At 43.9% G+C, this 18,596-nt stretch overlaps 1 protein-coding gene across 1 annotated transcript in view; it reads right to left on the reverse strand.

Annotated features, from left to right (window-relative positions):
• Positions 1-1,432: 1,432 nt before the first annotated feature.
• nek7 (NIMA-related kinase 7) overlaps positions 1,433-18,596 on the reverse strand; it is a 62,364-nt gene continuing 45,200 nt past the window's right edge. The window contains exons 8-10 of the mRNA XM_071906934.2: positions 14,324-14,418; positions 4,051-4,164; positions 1,433-1,703 (exon numbers count right to left, since the gene is read on the reverse strand). Coding sequence (XP_071763035.1) covers positions 1,593-1,703; positions 4,051-4,164; positions 14,324-14,418 — 320 coding nt within the window. The 3' untranslated portion in view covers positions 1,433-1,592. The remainder of the gene's footprint in view (positions 1,704-4,050; positions 4,165-14,323; positions 14,419-18,596) is intronic.

Below are 18,596 nucleotides of genomic sequence, written 5' to 3' on the forward strand. Positions count from 1 at the left end.
ACTATGTAAACCAGTGGGTCCCAATCCTGGTCCATTGAGACCCACTGATGTAAACCTATCCACTGTAAAACATTATCACCATTCCCTCCCTCCAAATGAAAAAAGGGTCACTAAAACCCAATAGTATTAAAACTAAAGGAACTTTTCCGCTATGTACAGCAAAACAGTAATGAGTCCCAACGGAGATTTTTTTTTTTTTTCTAGTACAAGTCTTTGATATACTTTACATAAAAGACACCTTAACATACATATATACCGCTCTGCTCTCTCTACACGTTTCTTTGCTCTTTAGTATGTCTACCGAGGACAAGAAGTTAGTCAGGCATGCTGTGGTTTACTCATGATATGGACGGCAACACAAAGGACGGCTCTGCTATCTATTTCTTACTCAACAAGACACATACACTGCAAACTTACACAGCAACATGAACAATTACAAGACGACTTGAGTCTATATAAGCTACCTTTCTGGTGGGTCAAATGCATCCACTGCACCACGATGGAGTGTTGATATACACTACCATGTGTTTTTACTCTGATTTTATCATGTCTTCATTGTGATTTTACTGTCCCTAATAATGGAATGAGACAAACAAGATTCACGCTATCAAATAGCGCTTTTAAAACGAGGAAATATTGTGGTGACAGCGACCGAGGCAAACAGTCGATGTAAAACTATTGTTATGGCCTCTGCCACTCCTCCTGGAGCTAGGCTGTCAACAAAAAAGGGACATTTTGAAATTTTCAAAGACAACACGCCGGTTTTTCCAAATGATTTACATTCAAAAGTGAGACATTTGCCCATGCTCTCCCCTAACATCCCTCTATACCTTCTAAATGATCCTTCCTTTCTTAATACATTCATTAGACATGATCACCCCACCAGCCTTCCAGTACCAGGGTAAAAAAGTGCAACACAGCAACACTTCAACCATCTACAACACTTTGTTACGCTCTCAACTTTGCTGCTGTTGTGTGAAAACCTCATAGCTCAAATTTTGCCACTGACTGTTTACATGGTCCTTTTCTGTGCCGAGTGAGTTTCATAACCATATATGGTCTCATGAGACCCACTGAAGACCTACAACGTAATTTCAAAAACACGTTTTAATCCGATAGCAGAGATTTGGTGCTGCTGTCTCCTGGTATCATTCAACTCAACATTATCATTTTTCACTAATTCTGCCATATTCACAATCTGCTCTGTATAGCTAAATTATTAGTAGTAGCTGCTGAAGAATGGCTGTAGTTCACAACACGAGAATACAGAGGACACGGGTATCAAAGGCACAGCAATAAACATGAATTGGTTATGATACACTGATATTCAGTGCCATCACATGATTATAGTTTAAGGAACTGGAGGTCCATCTGATAAAAAATAGTATAATCTCTATAATCTTATATCCTAGCGTTCGAAAGGCTTAGTACCTTAGAAATAAAAATCTTTTACGTGTACTATTTATCATCGAGAGCTAAACTTTGGAGTAAGTTATTGTATAAAAGAGCTGATAGATGTGTACGAGTCCAGCATAAAAAGCAAGGGAGGAGGAGGAGGAGTTCTGCAAGCTATAGCGTGTGTAGCTCTGGGCTTAGCTGCCCTGTGTCAGGCCCTGCATGTGTTTGGCAATGTCGTACACGTAGGTGATGTCCGGCCTCTTCTCCGGGTCTGGGTTGATGCACATATCTACCAAGTTCCTCAGCTGGTGAGAGGGACGGGGGGGGTGGGGGTTGGGGAGGTGAAGAGAGAAATAATAAAACAGTTAGTGGCTTTAAACAAAGCGGCGAGAGAACACGCTGTGGAGCTAAAACAGCAGATTCAGACAAATGAACAAACCCCCGGTAACAGACCCTGCTCGTCTTTCACACCCTCCAGATGAGCTCTTCCAATAATAGCAATAACAAGGCAACAGGTAACTGAGCTGAGACAAAGACGTGAGGCTGGGTTAGCGCGCTAATCGCTTATCGGTCTGCTGAATCCACTTTTAGCCGAGCCCACACACGCACACACACACACGCACGCACGCATACACGCATACACACACACACACACTGCTGCCACTCCGTTGCCATCCGGAGACAGCATTTACACTTGAAGCCGAGCGAAGCGGCTGATTGGAGCAGATAGATAGACAGGCTCGCAGGCGGAACAGCCACCGCCATCATTAAAAAAAAGGAAGATAGAATGAAAGATGGAAAGGAAAGAAAAAAATAACATCTACGCGGGGTCGCTATGGTAACCGTCTGCCGACTTCCTGGCCGCTGTTGCGTGGCGCTGGTTTGGACGAGTTCTCCTCAGCCGTTTGTGTGTGTGTGTGTGTGTGTGTGTGTGTGTGTGTATGTGTGTGTGTGTGTGTGTGTGCGAGTGAGAGGGAAAGTGAGAGAAAGATGCAAATTCAGACAGTCTGAGAATTAGTCCCACGGAATGGAGGGAGGAGGGGGGAGTGGGGGGGCACGGCGAAGAGATGCAGATATGTAAAATATTCATGCGCTTCTTTGCGTGGCGGGTGGGGTGGGGGGTGGTGGGGGGTGTCAGGTGGAGGGAGGGGGGGTGTGGGAGCTAGTGAAGGGGGGGGGGGCACAGACGGAGATGGTTAAATGACACAACAAAGATGAGCAGCTGACAGTTTGCTGCCGATCCTTCAGGAGCATTGTTTACATCCAGACAGGCGCTGCAGGCACCCCCCTCATCTCCATCTCTCCATCTCCCCGTCTCTCGCTCTATCGTTCCCTCTCTCTTTCGCTTTGTCTCTCTTTCTCCTGGATGGGGGTGACATGTGGGGCAACGCAGAAGCTCAGCGTTGTGTGTGTGTGTGTGTAGGGGGGGAGCTCTTGTGACAAACATACACTTGCACAAATGCACACACACATGCACACACGCACACACACACACACACACACACACACAGCAGAGTCCTGAGACAACTAGCAATTAGCCTTTATCAACCTAATGAAGTAGATACCACACTGTAATGAAAGCCTCTCACTGCAGGGTTTCATTATTTGGCTATGGAGACATGAATAAGGATAGCAAGTCAAAACTAGCCACTGTGGACCTGTTGTACGCAGACACACTGGCAGCAGAGTGGAAGGCATGGAGATAAAAAGAGACACAATAGGTTGGCTGCTTTTCCCCGCTTAAATAGCATAGACACAGGGGGACATCTCCCCAGTGCCGTTTTACTATCAAGCAAATACAACTTACAAAGCCTACTTAAAAAGAGCTCCCATCAACAAAACATGGGCTCAATGCTAAATGGCTTCAGTACCTGCAGTGTGCGTGTGCGTGTCATTGTCTGAGCTTTTGCATGTGAGTACATTGGAACTTAAATAATTTTAAGGGGAAAAAAAGACAGAAAGGTTAGAAAAAAAGAAAATGCCACCCACAAGAAGAGGGCATGCAAACACAAAGCCATGCACACTTGTACACACGTCACTGGCAATCAGCAATAAGGCGATCTTTAACCGCAGCCCTTCTATATTACATTTGCGAGCACGGCTAAGTCTAAGCAGAATTACAGCAGATGATTTAACATTTACTTAGGGAAACATGACACTCTAGCCCATTTAGTTTCACCCCACTCTGTAGCATGGCCAGATGCTTTTGATATGTGCATTTAATTTTCAAACGGTTATGTAATCATATCGGGTCTTTTGATCACAGGGCTTCGCCGGAGTAATATCATACTGTACTGGAGCTAAGGCCGGGTGGACTCTACTCTTTGTGTACGTATATGCGTGAGCCATACAGTCGCAGGCAGAACAACGTTTTTGCCATATCAAAAATGAACTTTCATAGTCAATACAAGTAAACATCAGTAAATTGGCAGAGAGAAAGAGAAGCAGGCCAGCACTGGCTAAAATAGTAGCTCATGTTATTAAATATTTGAATAAAATATACCATGATTAATATACAGTGTATTGATGCTATAGCCTGTTTCTTTTGAAGATGGCAAAAAGTTACATTAAATGAAGCTAAACACTTTTAAACACTGTGACCGGATTCAAGTCTAGTATGTGATATAACTGTAATGGGCCGGTGATACATACCTCCTCTGAGTAGTGGTCCGAGGGGAGAGGGGGGTAGTCGCACTGTTCTATCTTCTTACACAGGGAGTACAGGTTCATCTTATCCCCATAGAAAGGACTCTGGAGGGCTGCCATCTGAGAAATACAGAGAGAGAGATAAAGAAGTAGGGATGGGACAAAGAGAGGGAAAGGGCAAAAGACAGAAGGATGGGGAGTGAGAGTGACAGAGCAGAGAAAGAGTAAAAGAGAGAAATAAATAAAAGTCATGAAGATTTCTACAGTTTTGTGTACATCGCAACACTTCTGTATGTTTCGTTAGGGAGTGATGGTGGTGGTTTCCAATTCAAGTGAACCAAAACAGAAATATCCCAGAAAGTTTCTCTTGGCTTGTATGTTTCCCTCTAGTTAACTGGCCATTTCTGCTGCACTGCACTGCTTCCAAAACTTGGTGATGAGAAGGCGAGGAAAGTAGGAGAGGAGTTGAGAAAGGGAGAGAAGCAGGAGAGGAGAGGAGAGAGTAGGGATAGGAGAGAAGAGAATTTTTCAGTTTGCTGGAGCAGTGAGGAAATGGTATTCTCTAGGAAATAAATGCAAGCAAGCAAAGCAGAGGAGAGGCAGATAGGGATGGTAACGAATAGTGGAAAGGAGAAGAAGAGATATAAGTGAGGGGAGTGGAAATAGGTGAAGAATCCCTCTTGCCTTTCCCAGTATTGAAAGCATAGCATCCTGTTTTTTGGATATGAAAGGTAATGGACATTTCCAACCAGGGTGTGATCTGGATGAATCTTTTTAAAATTTTGAGGGGGTGGTTGATGGCAGAGGAATGCTGACACCTTGGAACAACGAGCATGCATTGCTATAACAGTACAAGATGAAGAGAAAAACAAGGCCAAAGCTTATCATCATGGGAGCAAGGAATTCCGTGATACATTATCAATTTAACTTATTACATTTCTCAGGTGTCCCCCGCATTACAATTCGAGACAGCCTGCTAATTGGTAGCGTGAAAGTACAAGAGAACAAGTTCTCCGAAGGTGGATCCAAATGGATTCCTTCCATCCAGAATGCAGCAGGCTAGTGTGAATTGGCCACCTCTCGCTATCTCAGGCACTACAGAGATACAACATTTCTGTGAAAATAGGACCATAAAGAAAAAAGCAGCATCACAACAGAGGCTGTCTTTTAGTTGGAGCAGAGATACGCAGCCATGTGCCATGGAGTGACAAGAGACTGCAGGTTTTCATTCCAACCAAGGACGATACCAGGTGATTTCACTGATTAGCACACCACACTCTTGGCACTCCATCGCACATGGCTGCCTACCCCTGAGGTTGATAAACACACTAGCTAAGGCCATCTATCACAGAATATTAAAAGAATACACAGTTTTGGAGAGGTTGGTCAACTTACCCGTTAAGTGATGAGAACATAGACATCCAAATTATTCATGTGTTCCTGGCAGATCGTTCAGAACGATCATTCGCTCTGGTGCTGCCTGCTAACACTTCCGCATGCACTAGCATTATCTCAAAAGTGACAAAATGAGAACTTGTAGTAAGTAAGTAATCTTAAATAATGTGGCTAAGTCTGGCAATGGCTAAGTCTGGCATTTTTACACAGGAGATTGGAAAATTAAAAAATAGCATACAGTTTTTACCTAACAGGGGCTACTTTTCCTCTTTCCATATAAAGTAAATATGGTGGGTGATGGGAAACTGTGTACAGCTAAACCTCAGCACACAGCAGACAAATACATTGTTGCTCACCAGAAAAAACAAAAAAAATATAATACAAACCACTAACAACTTTTTATCACAAAAAAGTCACATTCTTACTTTAGATAATGCTACTCGCCTACCTATCACTCAGCATAATGTATGCTACATTGTTAGCATGGAGCACATGATGGAGCACATGATGATGAGAGCAAATGATCTACCAGGGGCACTTGGATGATTTTAGTGTCTATGTTCTCATCATTTAAACTTGTTTTTTATGGTAACCAGCTGGGAGATTTATTGAGTACTTTGAGTGAACACCAATGTTTATCACAATTAAGAAAACTGGTTAAGTCATAAGGAAAGCCGTTAGCTACTGAGCCATCACATACTTTGCCCTCTTGCTGACAGTTCACAAAAAGGGTGCCACTGCACAACAGTAGTGATTTTGCATAACCATATACCTTAACTAAACATTTGTTCCAAAGCATAAAGATTTTACATATTTCTAGTAGTACAGGAGAAGCCAATGCCCAGTGCCAAGTGCATCAGTGGGTATTTTTAGATATACTGTATGTGGAGTAACTTTGAAAAGTACCTGCAAAACTGTACTATTTATTGATTTTGCACCTGCTGATTTGGTGGTTGTGTTCAAGACAACTAAACCATGCCTTGATGATGCACGGGGTTGTTTTCCACTACCAATTAAATGCCTGTGTCTTTAGGACAAAAAATAAATAAATAAATAAATACAGACTGTTTTTACAGTTTTATCTGCACAAAAACCTTCATTAGCACCAAACAATATGCCCCCTTGGCGTTGGTATCCAGAAGTGTGAATGTCCCCTGATGGCTACGATACTCTTGCAAAAACAGAATGGCTACATTCACACATTGAGACAGTGAGTGCCATCAAAACTCTATCAAAATTAATCCCACACATATAATAATGTTGCCTCACTATTGAGGCTTTAAAGAAAAATCTTGTCAAGTGGAAACACTTTTTGACCCTTTGTCTCGCTTCATTGCCTGTTGCTGTGAGTGGAACCCATTTACATTGCCCAAAAACTGCCTAGTACATCACCAACTTGTAGGGAGTCTCTTCATTGTTTTCACTGAAAGATGTGTCAAAGGTTGATGATGCAGAGACAGAAAAGCTCTTGTTCCCTATTGGGCAGATTTGACAGAGTCTCTGTCACTGCTTCCAGTGGGAAGTCAAGATGACGGCAGTGGAATCTCAGCGGGCCATCTCTCTTCTGGACACATTTCACCATCTCTCCCTCACTCACTCGCTCTCTTAATCACACACACAGATATCCACGCACATACGCATGTGCACATACTTGTAGAAAGGATCTCTCTCTCTCCTTGGACACCTCTCCCTCTGCTCCAACAATTACAACTGAGGCTGGCACAGCAGGGAGTTGACAGTGATGGGAGGCGTGTGTGTATGTGTGTCTGTGTGTGTGTCAGTAATGATGCGCTTCCATTAGTAATGGAGTCTCATATCTGTACCCCAAGATTTCAGATTCAATTCGGCTGCGATTCAGAGAACAAAACACATACAGACACATAGACAAATGCACATAGAGGAATGCATGTGCATAGGGGCACACCCTCACACACGCATACTAATCGGAGCTAATGCAGATGATAGTTTTTACCACAGTGCTGTGATATTCCAAGAGCCAAATTCAGGTCAAGCAGTCAGGGGAGAGACCCTTCAATCCTCTATACCTGAGTACTATCAAACATCACAGTTTTGTAGAACTCTATTCCTTATTTAGCAACATCTTATTAATAAAGGGAAGTAAAAGTTGTATTATTGTGAAAATATGACTTAGCTGCAGGTCCTCTTCTCATAAATTAATTTTGATGATGTCACACGGTGGGAGAATGCCCTTCTGGGTTCTCCATCTATTCGTTTGCTTGAACTGGTGCCATATAGTGACGTTAGGCACTAAACCCTACTCTAAATATAGCTAAATATTTTTATGATCGTGAGAAAGGCATTTTATATTAAATTACATTGTGGCATAAGCACTGCTTCTATGAATGTATGTAATGTAATATGCTACAGTATATTTCCCAATGGGTCGGTTGTTAACTTTAATGTTACTGTAGAACAGAAGAGATTAAAACAGATGATCAACTAGGGAACCTGAGAGCTGGCATCACATTCAAATCAACTGGTAATTAATTTGGTGAATATATCACAGATTCGCCATGGGACTGTACAGAATCTGTCCTTGTCCAGAAGTTTAATACAAGATTTATGTCCTCATTTCCCTGTATGCTGCCAGTTTGAGTGACAACTAACCAAACTCTGTCCTCTTTGAGGAAGACTAACAATAGGTCCAAAAGAAAACAAATTCAGTTCTCAGTGTGTTTATACTGTCCTCTCCTCTGACAGAGAACTCGCATTTTTATCTAGCTCATTTGAGCTCTGATGACATCTCAGTCCACCTTACTGTTCACAGCTACAGCTTTTGTTACAGCCCTTTATGATAATTTGAAGGCAGTAGTGACAGTATCAACATCAAGGCTAAAGCACATAGGCCCATTACTGAATGTGATGTGGCTGATAATAGGTTGAATTTGACTGGACAGTACCCAAACTCCAGCCATTACATCACCAGCTAATTTGACAGCCATTGCAGCCCATAAATACGTCACCAGTCCAATGATGCCAGAAAATTACAGTTTTTACCGTGAAACATTTACCACTAATGTCAGTGGACATGTTGCACTTTCATTTAATAAATGAATCACTTCCCCGGGCAAACCAACAAAAGAAGAGAGAGCTCTCAAAATGCACAACTAGAGGGCACTGCCAAGCGGCCTCAAATAGACTGAACTCACATTCAGAACTCAGGTCGCTTTCTTTCAGGAGGGTCTGAGTTTGTCTGGAGTGCTCACATGTGCACAAAAAATGCTGACTAATTGTGAAACACTCTTAATTACTTAATTATAAATATGCACTGCTTGGTACTGTATAGGTGTTTGTGTGTACGTTTGTGGGTTTGTGGGAAAGGCTTAGGCAATGTATTCCAGGAATATAGATAGCTAGAGAGCGAGAGAAAAAGAGAGAGAGAGAAACAGACAGACAGAGAGAGAAGAGGAAAAAAAGCAGCCAGCTATAGTAGCCAGTAGGTAAAGGGTTAAACAAGGCCCCATCGTATTTTCATGCATCTTCTGCTTTTGACAGATGAAAAATGTCAACTGTCCTGTTTGTATTTGGGAGTTTTTGCACTATTCATCTGCTTCATTAGTGCCTGCTGCTCCTAGCCCCTGACAGCTGCCGGCCCCCTGCTCTCTGTACACACACACACACACACACACACACACACACACGCACGCACATACACACGCACACACACACGCACACAAAAAAGCATACAGATGCGTGGCCACATACACAAACACACACACCCAGGCGCAGGCATGCATGCACATGCACAAGTGCGCGCACACAGACACACACACACACACACACACACAGAGACTCCTTTTTTCAGACTCTGTTGTCGCAACGGGCTAGATGATTGACTCACTCTCTGACCTCTGACGCCCTGGTGTGTGGGTGTGAGAGAGAGTGTGTGTGTGTGTGTGTGTGTGTGTGTGTGTGTGTGTGTGTGTGTATGGTTCATTGATATTCAAGAGACATCCACTGCACACGCATGCCTGCTGTCTGTCTAAGGGGCGTGAGCTGCTGGTGGCAGAACACACTCGCACGCACGCACACACACACAAACACACCCACGCGCACGCATACACACACACACAAAATCTCTCCTTTGTTCCTAGGCTCTTCGTCAGCTGGCCAGGTTGCACTCTCCCCAGCCCAGGCATGTAAGCCAGCATCCCTGTCCATGTAAAAGGTCTGGATGGGGCCTTCCACTTTAATTAACACTGATTCCGATCTCTCTCCAGCTCCTCTCCCTGTACGCCAATTAAAGGAGCTGAGAGAGGCTCCTGTCTGCTCCCTGCACCCCTTATCCCTGGAGCCCACACAGCCTGGGACCGAAGGGCCACGCACAAGTTCTCACACACACACACACATGCACACACACGCAACAATGCATGCAGAGACACAGGCCACATCAAAACAGACAAGCTTAAATACTAACGCACATGCACAAATATACTGTATGTGCACTCTCTCTCTCCCACCGTCTCTCTCTCACTCTCACACACACAGTACTGTACATGTGAGGAAAGCATGATTTTTTTTTTTTTTTAATCTGCTCGTTGGTCCTTCATGTGGCTTTATAATGATATATTAATCAAGGCGAGCGGTTGCAGTATGGGGACAGTCATTAAAAATACACCCACACCCAGAGGAGTCATCACTCCTCTACTTCACCGCATTAAAAAAGGGGGAAGTAAGGAAGAAAGAAAGGACGAGAGGATTAAAAGCACCAGATTGTTCCTAGGAGTTGAACTTTTGAGGAAAACTGGTGGAAAAATAAAGACAAGTCCTTATTTTGTCTGAATCACACTGCAGCTAAACTGAGTCTGAAAGTTGGTATTCGAATTGTGAAATTTTAAATACTCAGCCAACTCTGGAAGCATATAACTCCTTGTTTAGTCTCATGATTTAATCCCTTACACTGACGGCAGTGGTTGAACCACAACTGCAAAGACCTTCTCAGTCCTCACACTGTATCAATAAAAATAAAAATCTCTGAAAAACAAACTGGCTTGTATCTCGTGTCCCTTGGATGGCTTTCATTGGAATCCCAACCAAACACGCAGGCAGAGTTTTAAACTCTGGACATCTGAAACATGCTCATAAAGGTACAACGACCTGGGATACATGGTTGGGTTAGCTAGTTTGCTAGTTTTAGCACAGCGGCCACCAAATACTGGCACTGGCCTGAGGGGCATACATGTTGGTTTTAAAAAATACACATGATAAGAAATAGGCAAAATGATACCCAGGCTAAGCACAATCAGCAGGCTGTCTTTGTAAAACGCCTGTTTTCAAACATAGAGAGTGAAAGAGGGAGCAACTCATCACATCCAAAAGCCGGCTGCTGAGAACCTAGCATTTTGGGCCTCGTAAAACCAACAGCAAAACAAGTGGGGAGGGAATGGAATGAGGCAAAAGCAGGGGGCAGGACGCATGAGACATGGGCACAGTCAGAGGTAAGGATGGCTGCGCTCCATACAGGAAGGAGACACATTCCAGCAAAGCTTTTCAAGATATTCTCCTCCTCGGCTAACCTTTTTACAAAACACACCAACCACACACAAACACATGCAAAACACATCCACACAAGTGCGAGACCACGGGTGTGTGCGTGTTTCTTTTTCACACGGCACATGTTGAGTACGATACAAGCGCCTCTGTGTGTGTGTGTGTGTGTGTTAATAATGCAAATGTGAGGTGGTTCTGACTGTGAGCAGGCGAGGAGAGTGCGGCGAGGCTGCAGTCTCATCGATTGGCGCGTGACCGTGGCGGCCTGTGTTGCCCCAACCCCCTCCTAACCTTCCCGGTCACGGTGGGAAACGACCCCGGCAGAATCCCTGTTACCACGGTGTTGGGTCGTTTTGGGGGGGTGGGGGTGTCAGGTGATGTAATGAGGTTGGACACAGGGAGAAAGGGATCAAACAGAATGGGAGATGAAGACAGACGCAGATACAATGGCCAGGTATTGACGGGCTTGTCTGGCTATATGGACCCCAACCCAACCCCTGGGCACAACAATGAAATATTCAGGCTCTCTCAAATGGAGCCGTTTCACACATAAGGAACGGAAAACCCTGGGATACAGACACACACACCGACACGCACACACATCGACACATGCACATACACACACACACAAAAACACGCGAACATACTCGAGCACAAACCTAAGCCCCTACCACGTTCAGAGTGAAATCAATGGGTACCAAAGGGATCAGGCCTGGATTTCTATGTGAATTCCTCATGCCTGAAGGTTAAGAGAGGAAAGGGGAAGAGTAAGGAGGGGAGGAGAGCAGAGGGAGGAGAGAGGAGAGCGGAGGAGAGCAGAATGGAGGAGAGAGGCAGAGAGAAGGAGGTAGCTTTCCTGACACTCAGTGCACCGCAGAGCCCTCTCACCAAGAACAAGAGTGGAAAGCATGGGTCTGTTCTTCAAAGAGAATATGCATGGTGCGGTGAGCGCTGCTCTAGTAACAATATGGTTGTAAAATCTTTATCTCCACAGGCTGCTTGCGTGACTCACCTTGACCTGGTGGCTGGAGTTCTGTCTCTCCTTTCTCTCTCTCTGACTGAACACCCATCTTTCTCCTCTTCCAATCCATATCTCTGCTTTGGCTATTTGTTATTTTCTCCTTTCACCTCTTCCTCTCTTCTTCTCTGCTCTTTCCATCCGTCTAACCCTTCTGTCTCCCCCTTCACATCATTCTCTCTTAGGACTTGTAGCGCCTGCCCCTTCCCATTTTCTTCTTCCTATATCGCAAACTTTTTCACCTTGTATCTTTACTCCCTGCCTCTTACCCTCTCTCACAGTCACAGAGCAACTAGTCCCCCTCCATTTCTTCCACTTTTGCTCTCTTGCTCTTTCCCCCCTCATTTCTCTCTCTGGACTGCAGTAGTTGGTTCAGTTACAGTATTTAGTCCAGATGTCAGTCTCTAGTAGGTGTCCTAAGGGTGAGGGGTATAGAAGATTGTTGGACTGTACCTCAGTCTGAAACTGAGAACCAAACTACACTCAGGTTGCACACTTAATCAAAAAAGATGCAGCATTGAGTATCAAATAAAATTGTTTCTTCAACAAAATATTCAGGAGAGAATTACAATCAAACCAAGCAAATTCCAAATGATTTGCATATGATATGTTTTAGGTTTTTTTGTTTTGGGGGTTTTTTGTTAATCTTTTTGGACTTTTTTACAAGTGCTCAAACAGAAAGTATGTAGAAACTGTGCAAAAACTGTCTACAAATGTATGGCAATTCATATCGCAATCACATTGTTCTTTTTTTTTTTTTTTCTCAATCACGCAGACCTAAATTAAACCATGTCAACCCAAGCCAGACTGACCTACATTGGTTGAAACAAACCAAACCAACTACACCAACATTAGTCTAATTAAACAAAACTGTGCTGTGCTGGAATAGTTACCAATTCATGATACCTGCTGAAGCTATACAACCAGAGTAATGTGGACCAGTGCAATATGGGCTTTATAAAATGTAAAAGCAATATCTTCCCTCTAACACACATACACACACACACACACACACACACACACACACAGATTGCAGAAACAGAATGTGACCTGCAGCACTCAGTGCCTTCAGCCAACCACAGCCTAGCGTTGCCCCAATGCATTGTGGGGGACTAATTAGCATGAAGAACCGTGGTCTCTGAGCAACCATGACCTGGAAGCCGAGCTAACACTTCTTCTTCCTTGCTCCCTCTCCAGCTCTCTGCCTGAGGCGCTACAGAGAAGGTGTAGTCACTGGTGTGTTGAAATGCAACCCAAGTGAACAGCCACTCTGGGGAGTTGGGAGAGAGGAGGACAGGAGAATGTGGGTGTTTTCCTGGCCGACAGTGAGTCTATTTGCCTGCTGCTGTGTGTGTGGGTCTGACTGTGTGTGTGTGTGTGTGAGAATGTGTGTGTTCAAACCCGTGTGTGTGGCAAGTGCATGTGCAGGGTGGCAAGGTGAAACATCAGACTGACTACGATCATTCCCTGTCTATCCTTGTTCTACTCCTCACTCTTTCCCCTCTGCTCCCTCCTCTCTGTCCTCCTCCAGGGCCTGTCTCCGGTCGGTGTGGTCTACAGCAGAGTCCCGTGGCGTTTCTCTCCTGGATAATCAGACTAGTCAGTGTCACTGGGCGGCCTTATCTAAAACACATGGCCATGTCACTTCCCCTCACTCGCCAGATTTCCAACACTCAACAGGTTCCCCGGCTAAAGAACTTTAACTCATAGAGTCGTAAGGCCTCAGCTCAGCCAGACGATGGGGAAAGAGGGGAAGGGAGGAAAAGGAGGGTGACATATTATACAACATACACTGAATGTACAAAATATTGGGAACATCTTCCTGATATTGAGCTGCAGCCCCTTTTGCACAATCCACATCTCAATTGTCTCAAAGCTTAAAAATCTCTCTTCTCTAACTCGTCTGCTTCTCTTTATCTACATCTCCTTTGTGATTGGTATAGATTTAATAAGGGAAATCAATAAGCGATAATGGCTTTTACCTGGATTCACCTCATCAGTGTACTTCATAAAATGAGTTAATGTCCTGAATATTTTATACATTCAGTGTATATATATATATAAATATAATATATATATATATATATATGATGCATGGTTATATTGTGTGTATTATGGAATATACTGTAGTTGCAATGTAAATACAACTCATGCAGGATAGTGCTGGTGGTGATGTGTGTATGCAGAATGTACTTGACTATGTGGGATAGAGGGTGGTTTGTTTGTGCGGTGTGTGAGTGTGTGTTTTGTAAGAGAGTGTGTGTGTATGTGTATGTGTGTGTGTGTGTGTACACTCATGTCACTCCTACAGTCGACTGCAGGGTGACAGTGTGTGCACATATTCCCATAGTTTACCTCGTAGAGCAGGCATCCTAGCGACCAGATGTCAGATTTGAAGTTGTATCCGTTTTCATGTATCCTCTCTGGAGACATGTAGTAAGGAGTACCCACTGGAACAGAGAGGGTGGGGGGAGAAGGAGGGAGCGAGGGAGAGTGTGAAGGAGAGAGAGAGCGAGTGGGAGAGAATGAGAGAAAGAGGACAGAAGGCATGAAGAGAGAGAAAGACAGAGGGGCAGAAAAGGACAAGGAGAAAGAGAGAGGGAGCGTTGTTAGCATTTTGTATCGCCAACCCATGCTTTCCCCAGTTCATCAATGAATGCATCACGGCTCACACAGTAGAGGAAACTCAATCTGTGACACATTCAGTGGATGGAATACTTACCGTATTCAAAAAAAATAAATAAAACAAAACCATTTGAAAACTAGAGGGAGACTGTAAAGTGCACTGCCTTTGTTGATTAAAAATATGTACAGGTAAGATAATATTTAATGGGGTTAGATCAACTTTGGAAAAGTTAGCATCACACACAAACATCCATACAGTGCATGCAACCGTACATGTACCACAGACGTTGCATGCATATGTACAGCAGGAATACACACACACACACACACACACATACACACACACACACACACACACAATATACATAAATCAGCTTTGATTACTGGGGCTCTGTAATGATCTGAAACAGTAGTCAGAGAGTACGCCCAGGGAGCAGCGGTGGAGTCTTAAAAGTCGTCCCGTTTCTGGTTCTGGTTTTGAAACTCAAGAATCCCAAACTGCCATGGTGACTGGCAGAGCTCCAGAGAATCAGACCTTCACCCAACTGGACACACGGAGGAACCGCAGCCCGACATCACAGCCGTAACGCACCGCAGGAAGCTTTGAGAGTTCGCTGTATCCTTAGCTGCGCTTCACTCGCTGTACTTTTTTCATTTGCTTTGTATGCCGTGACTTCCCACACAAAAGTCTATCAAGGATGTTAAGGAGAGGTTCAATATTAATCACATATGGTTAAGGATGGAAATTTTACTGGCCCGCTAACCTGTGCCAAGCAACTCTCAGCCTGTGCTCGTGCAAAATCCTTACAAGCAAGATTTCGAATAGAAGTTTACAGTGATATGGAGACGGCAGATAAATAACCTCTGCTGAGCTGGTGTGCCAAGTCCATCAGTTACATCCCTGCATATGACAATGTGGGTAAGATACAAGACAGTAGGCAGACTGTAGAGCTCCAGATAATACAGGAGGCTTCATAGATTACATCCCAATGCAATAGTCAAATTATTCAACTTCTTCTATGCCAGAGTCACTTCATATCTACTCCTTATGCTCCCATGCGCCTTGTAATCCCTATTGATTAAATATCTGAACATTGTTATGCTGAAATACTTTACATCAGTAACTTATACTACTACTTTTAATATTACACTACCTGAATTCCAAGTCTGATTACAATACGATATAGCTGACCTACCATTGCACTGGTTTACTATGTTGCACTGATATTTTTTTATTATCTCATTTTTACTCTTGCACCGTGACCAATGTTCCCTCTAAGCCAGTGGTGTCCAGTTCTGTGCCATGGTTGAGTCCACAGGTTTTCATTCCAACCAAACACTACACCAGCTCATTTCGCTAATTAATTCCTCCCTCTCTGGTTGAAGGAGTGCCAATTTGTGAAATGAGCTGGTGTAGTGTTTGGTTGGAATGAAATCCTGCATGGTCTTCCATGGCACAGAACTGGACACCACTGGCTTTAAGGGAAAATTGGCCGTGACCCCAAGATAAAAAATTTTTCCTGCACTGTGTGCTTATGTGAGGTGGAATGACAACAAAGGTGGAAAAGTTTCATTCAATTTAATTCCTTTTTGTAACGTTTTCATTCATTGACAAATAGAAAACCTTTAAGAAGAAAGGTTAACAAGAATTTGTAAAAGGAAAAATGTTTTTTTTTAAATAACCCAAAGTCAGCTGTGCTCCTACCCTAAACAGAATGTGTACTGGGAAATAGAGGTAGATAGAGCAAGGAGAAAGAGTTGCTACAGAGGGCAACCAGTAGTTTTGTTGAGTTTACACTACACATAAACAGCTGAAGTGAGCTGGGTAGGTTAGAACAGCTCTCAGGTGGAGAGAGCTCAGGAGAAAAAGTCTACTTGCAGGAAAATGCTAGGAAAAACACAAAACTGCACACTTCCACACACTCTCCAGAGCCGTTCCACGCATGAACAGGTCGGAGGAAATTCAAATGATGATATAATTGCAATTAATAAAATTATTACAGAAGGAGATATTAGAGTTGAAGTCAATGGGAGCCGAAATGAAAGCTAGCACTTTTAATTTAGGTGCAGATTTAATTGGGCTGAGAAAACATGCTTTTATCTTAAATGTGTGGTCCTGAATAATGAAGTGTTACCTATCATTCCAAAAATAATCATCATCTGCACAGGCAGAGAGGGAGCAAGAGAGAGCGAGGGGGAGAGAGAAAGTGAGAGCATGAGAAGGGGAAGAGGGGAGAGGGGGGCTTGTTTTAATTGGTCATCAGGTTGGTAGGGCGGTGTGTGTGTGTGTGTGTGTGTGCGTGTGTGTGTGCTGTGAGGTCTCCTGGTGCAGTCTGAACAAGCTCCCCTAACATCCATTATTAGTTGATTAAAAAGAATCAGCCTCTCTTATGCTAATAGTTGCATAAAAAAGCCAGAGCAGCGCTGAGCTCAGGCTCCTTCGGCATGCTAAATTAAGGGCACATTACTTATTCATGCAAATAAATTGAAAGTCATGTTGGGATTGATTTTCATTATTGTGAATGGTTGTGACAACAGTGTATTTTCTGGCAAACGGGGTAAGTGTTGTTGTATCGGAGGAATGCGAGGTGCCGCCCAGTATAAAGAACTCCTTGTTTATTTAAACCACAGACTTCTAAACCACACTGCTAAATGCATTGCTTAATGTGCGATCTTAAATACATCCAGTATACATTGACTTTATTTTCTTGTTTATACACTGAACTTAAAGCTTTCACAGGACAACTTACACAGTGCAGAGCATTTCATGAGTGCACATTAATGTTGTAGGTCTTGACTAATCTGTGCTCCTTAATTTCAACACATTTCTGTTACGAACATCGTCTCCTCCCAAGCAAGGTTCTACTGGAATCTCAATGGCAGCGACTGAATTTCTCATTTGGGCCCCGGGCAGAAGTTTAGAAACCTCTGCTCTATCGTGTCCTAACAAAATAGGACACACAGTTAGAGGCGGAGGGGCTTGATAGGAGCAACACAGCCAGAACGCAGAGGGAGAACGGAGGAATGTTAAGACACGATCTATTTCTCTGTATTCCCTCATATATATCCCTAATATTTGTGTTTGATTTCTGTGCCTCCTGCTAAGCCTACCTTTGCTTTTATAAGATAACTAAGTCTTTCTACTCAATTTCAAATCATCATATTTATTTCCAACATCAATCACCCTGGACTCCATCTCGTTCTCCCTCCTCCTCTCTTTTCTTCTGCCTCCCTCCCTCTCTCCCTCCCTCTCCCCCATTCCTCATCGTTAACACCTTTCTCATTACAGGTGTTAATTGCAGGTATATTATACTCCTTATTACAGCCAATGGGTTAGTCTCTCATTCCTCGAGTGATTGTATCAGCTTTCCTGTTGCTCCCGTTCTCTTTTGTTCTTTTTGTCTTTACTCCGACCCCCCCCCCCCCCCCGCAACCCAGCGCACCCATCCTCAGCACTGAAATGCCAGAATATGTGCAGTGTGTGTCTTTTGCATGCTTACATGTATTTTGGTGTGTATGAATGTCCCAGAGCATGTGTGTGTATATATGTCCCCGAGTGTGTGTCTGTGTGCTAGCCGTGAGCACATGCCTCTCTTTGTTTGTGTATTGGACATGCACGTGACCGTGCATGAGTACTTGCCTCTGCATGTGTGTGTGCCTGGGCGTGTGTGTTGTGCATGCATGTGCCTGTGCGTGTGTTCGAGCCTGTACGGATGTGTACGGGCTTTTTGCATGTGTGCTTGTGTCTGTGCATGCGTACATCTGTGTGCATGTGAATGTGCGTGTGAGAGAAAGAGTCTGTATGTCTCTCAGTGTGTGCAAGTGTGTGTGAGAGAGAGAAAAAGGGAGTGTGTGAGAGAGAGTCTGTAAATGTGTGTGTGTGTGTGTGTGTATGACTGCGGGCTGCTGAGCGGCTGAGTTGAAAGCCTGGGAGCTGACAGGCTGTATGCCTGGACCTCCATCTCAGCTCCACCACCCTGCTCTACTGTTCACTTGGGTGGCT

This window comes from Centroberyx gerrardi, chromosome 9 (genome assembly GCF_048128805.1).
Source record: "Centroberyx gerrardi isolate f3 chromosome 9, fCenGer3.hap1.cur.20231027, whole genome shotgun sequence".
NCBI classification, from domain to species: domain Eukaryota; kingdom Metazoa; phylum Chordata; class Actinopteri; order Beryciformes; family Berycidae; genus Centroberyx; species Centroberyx gerrardi.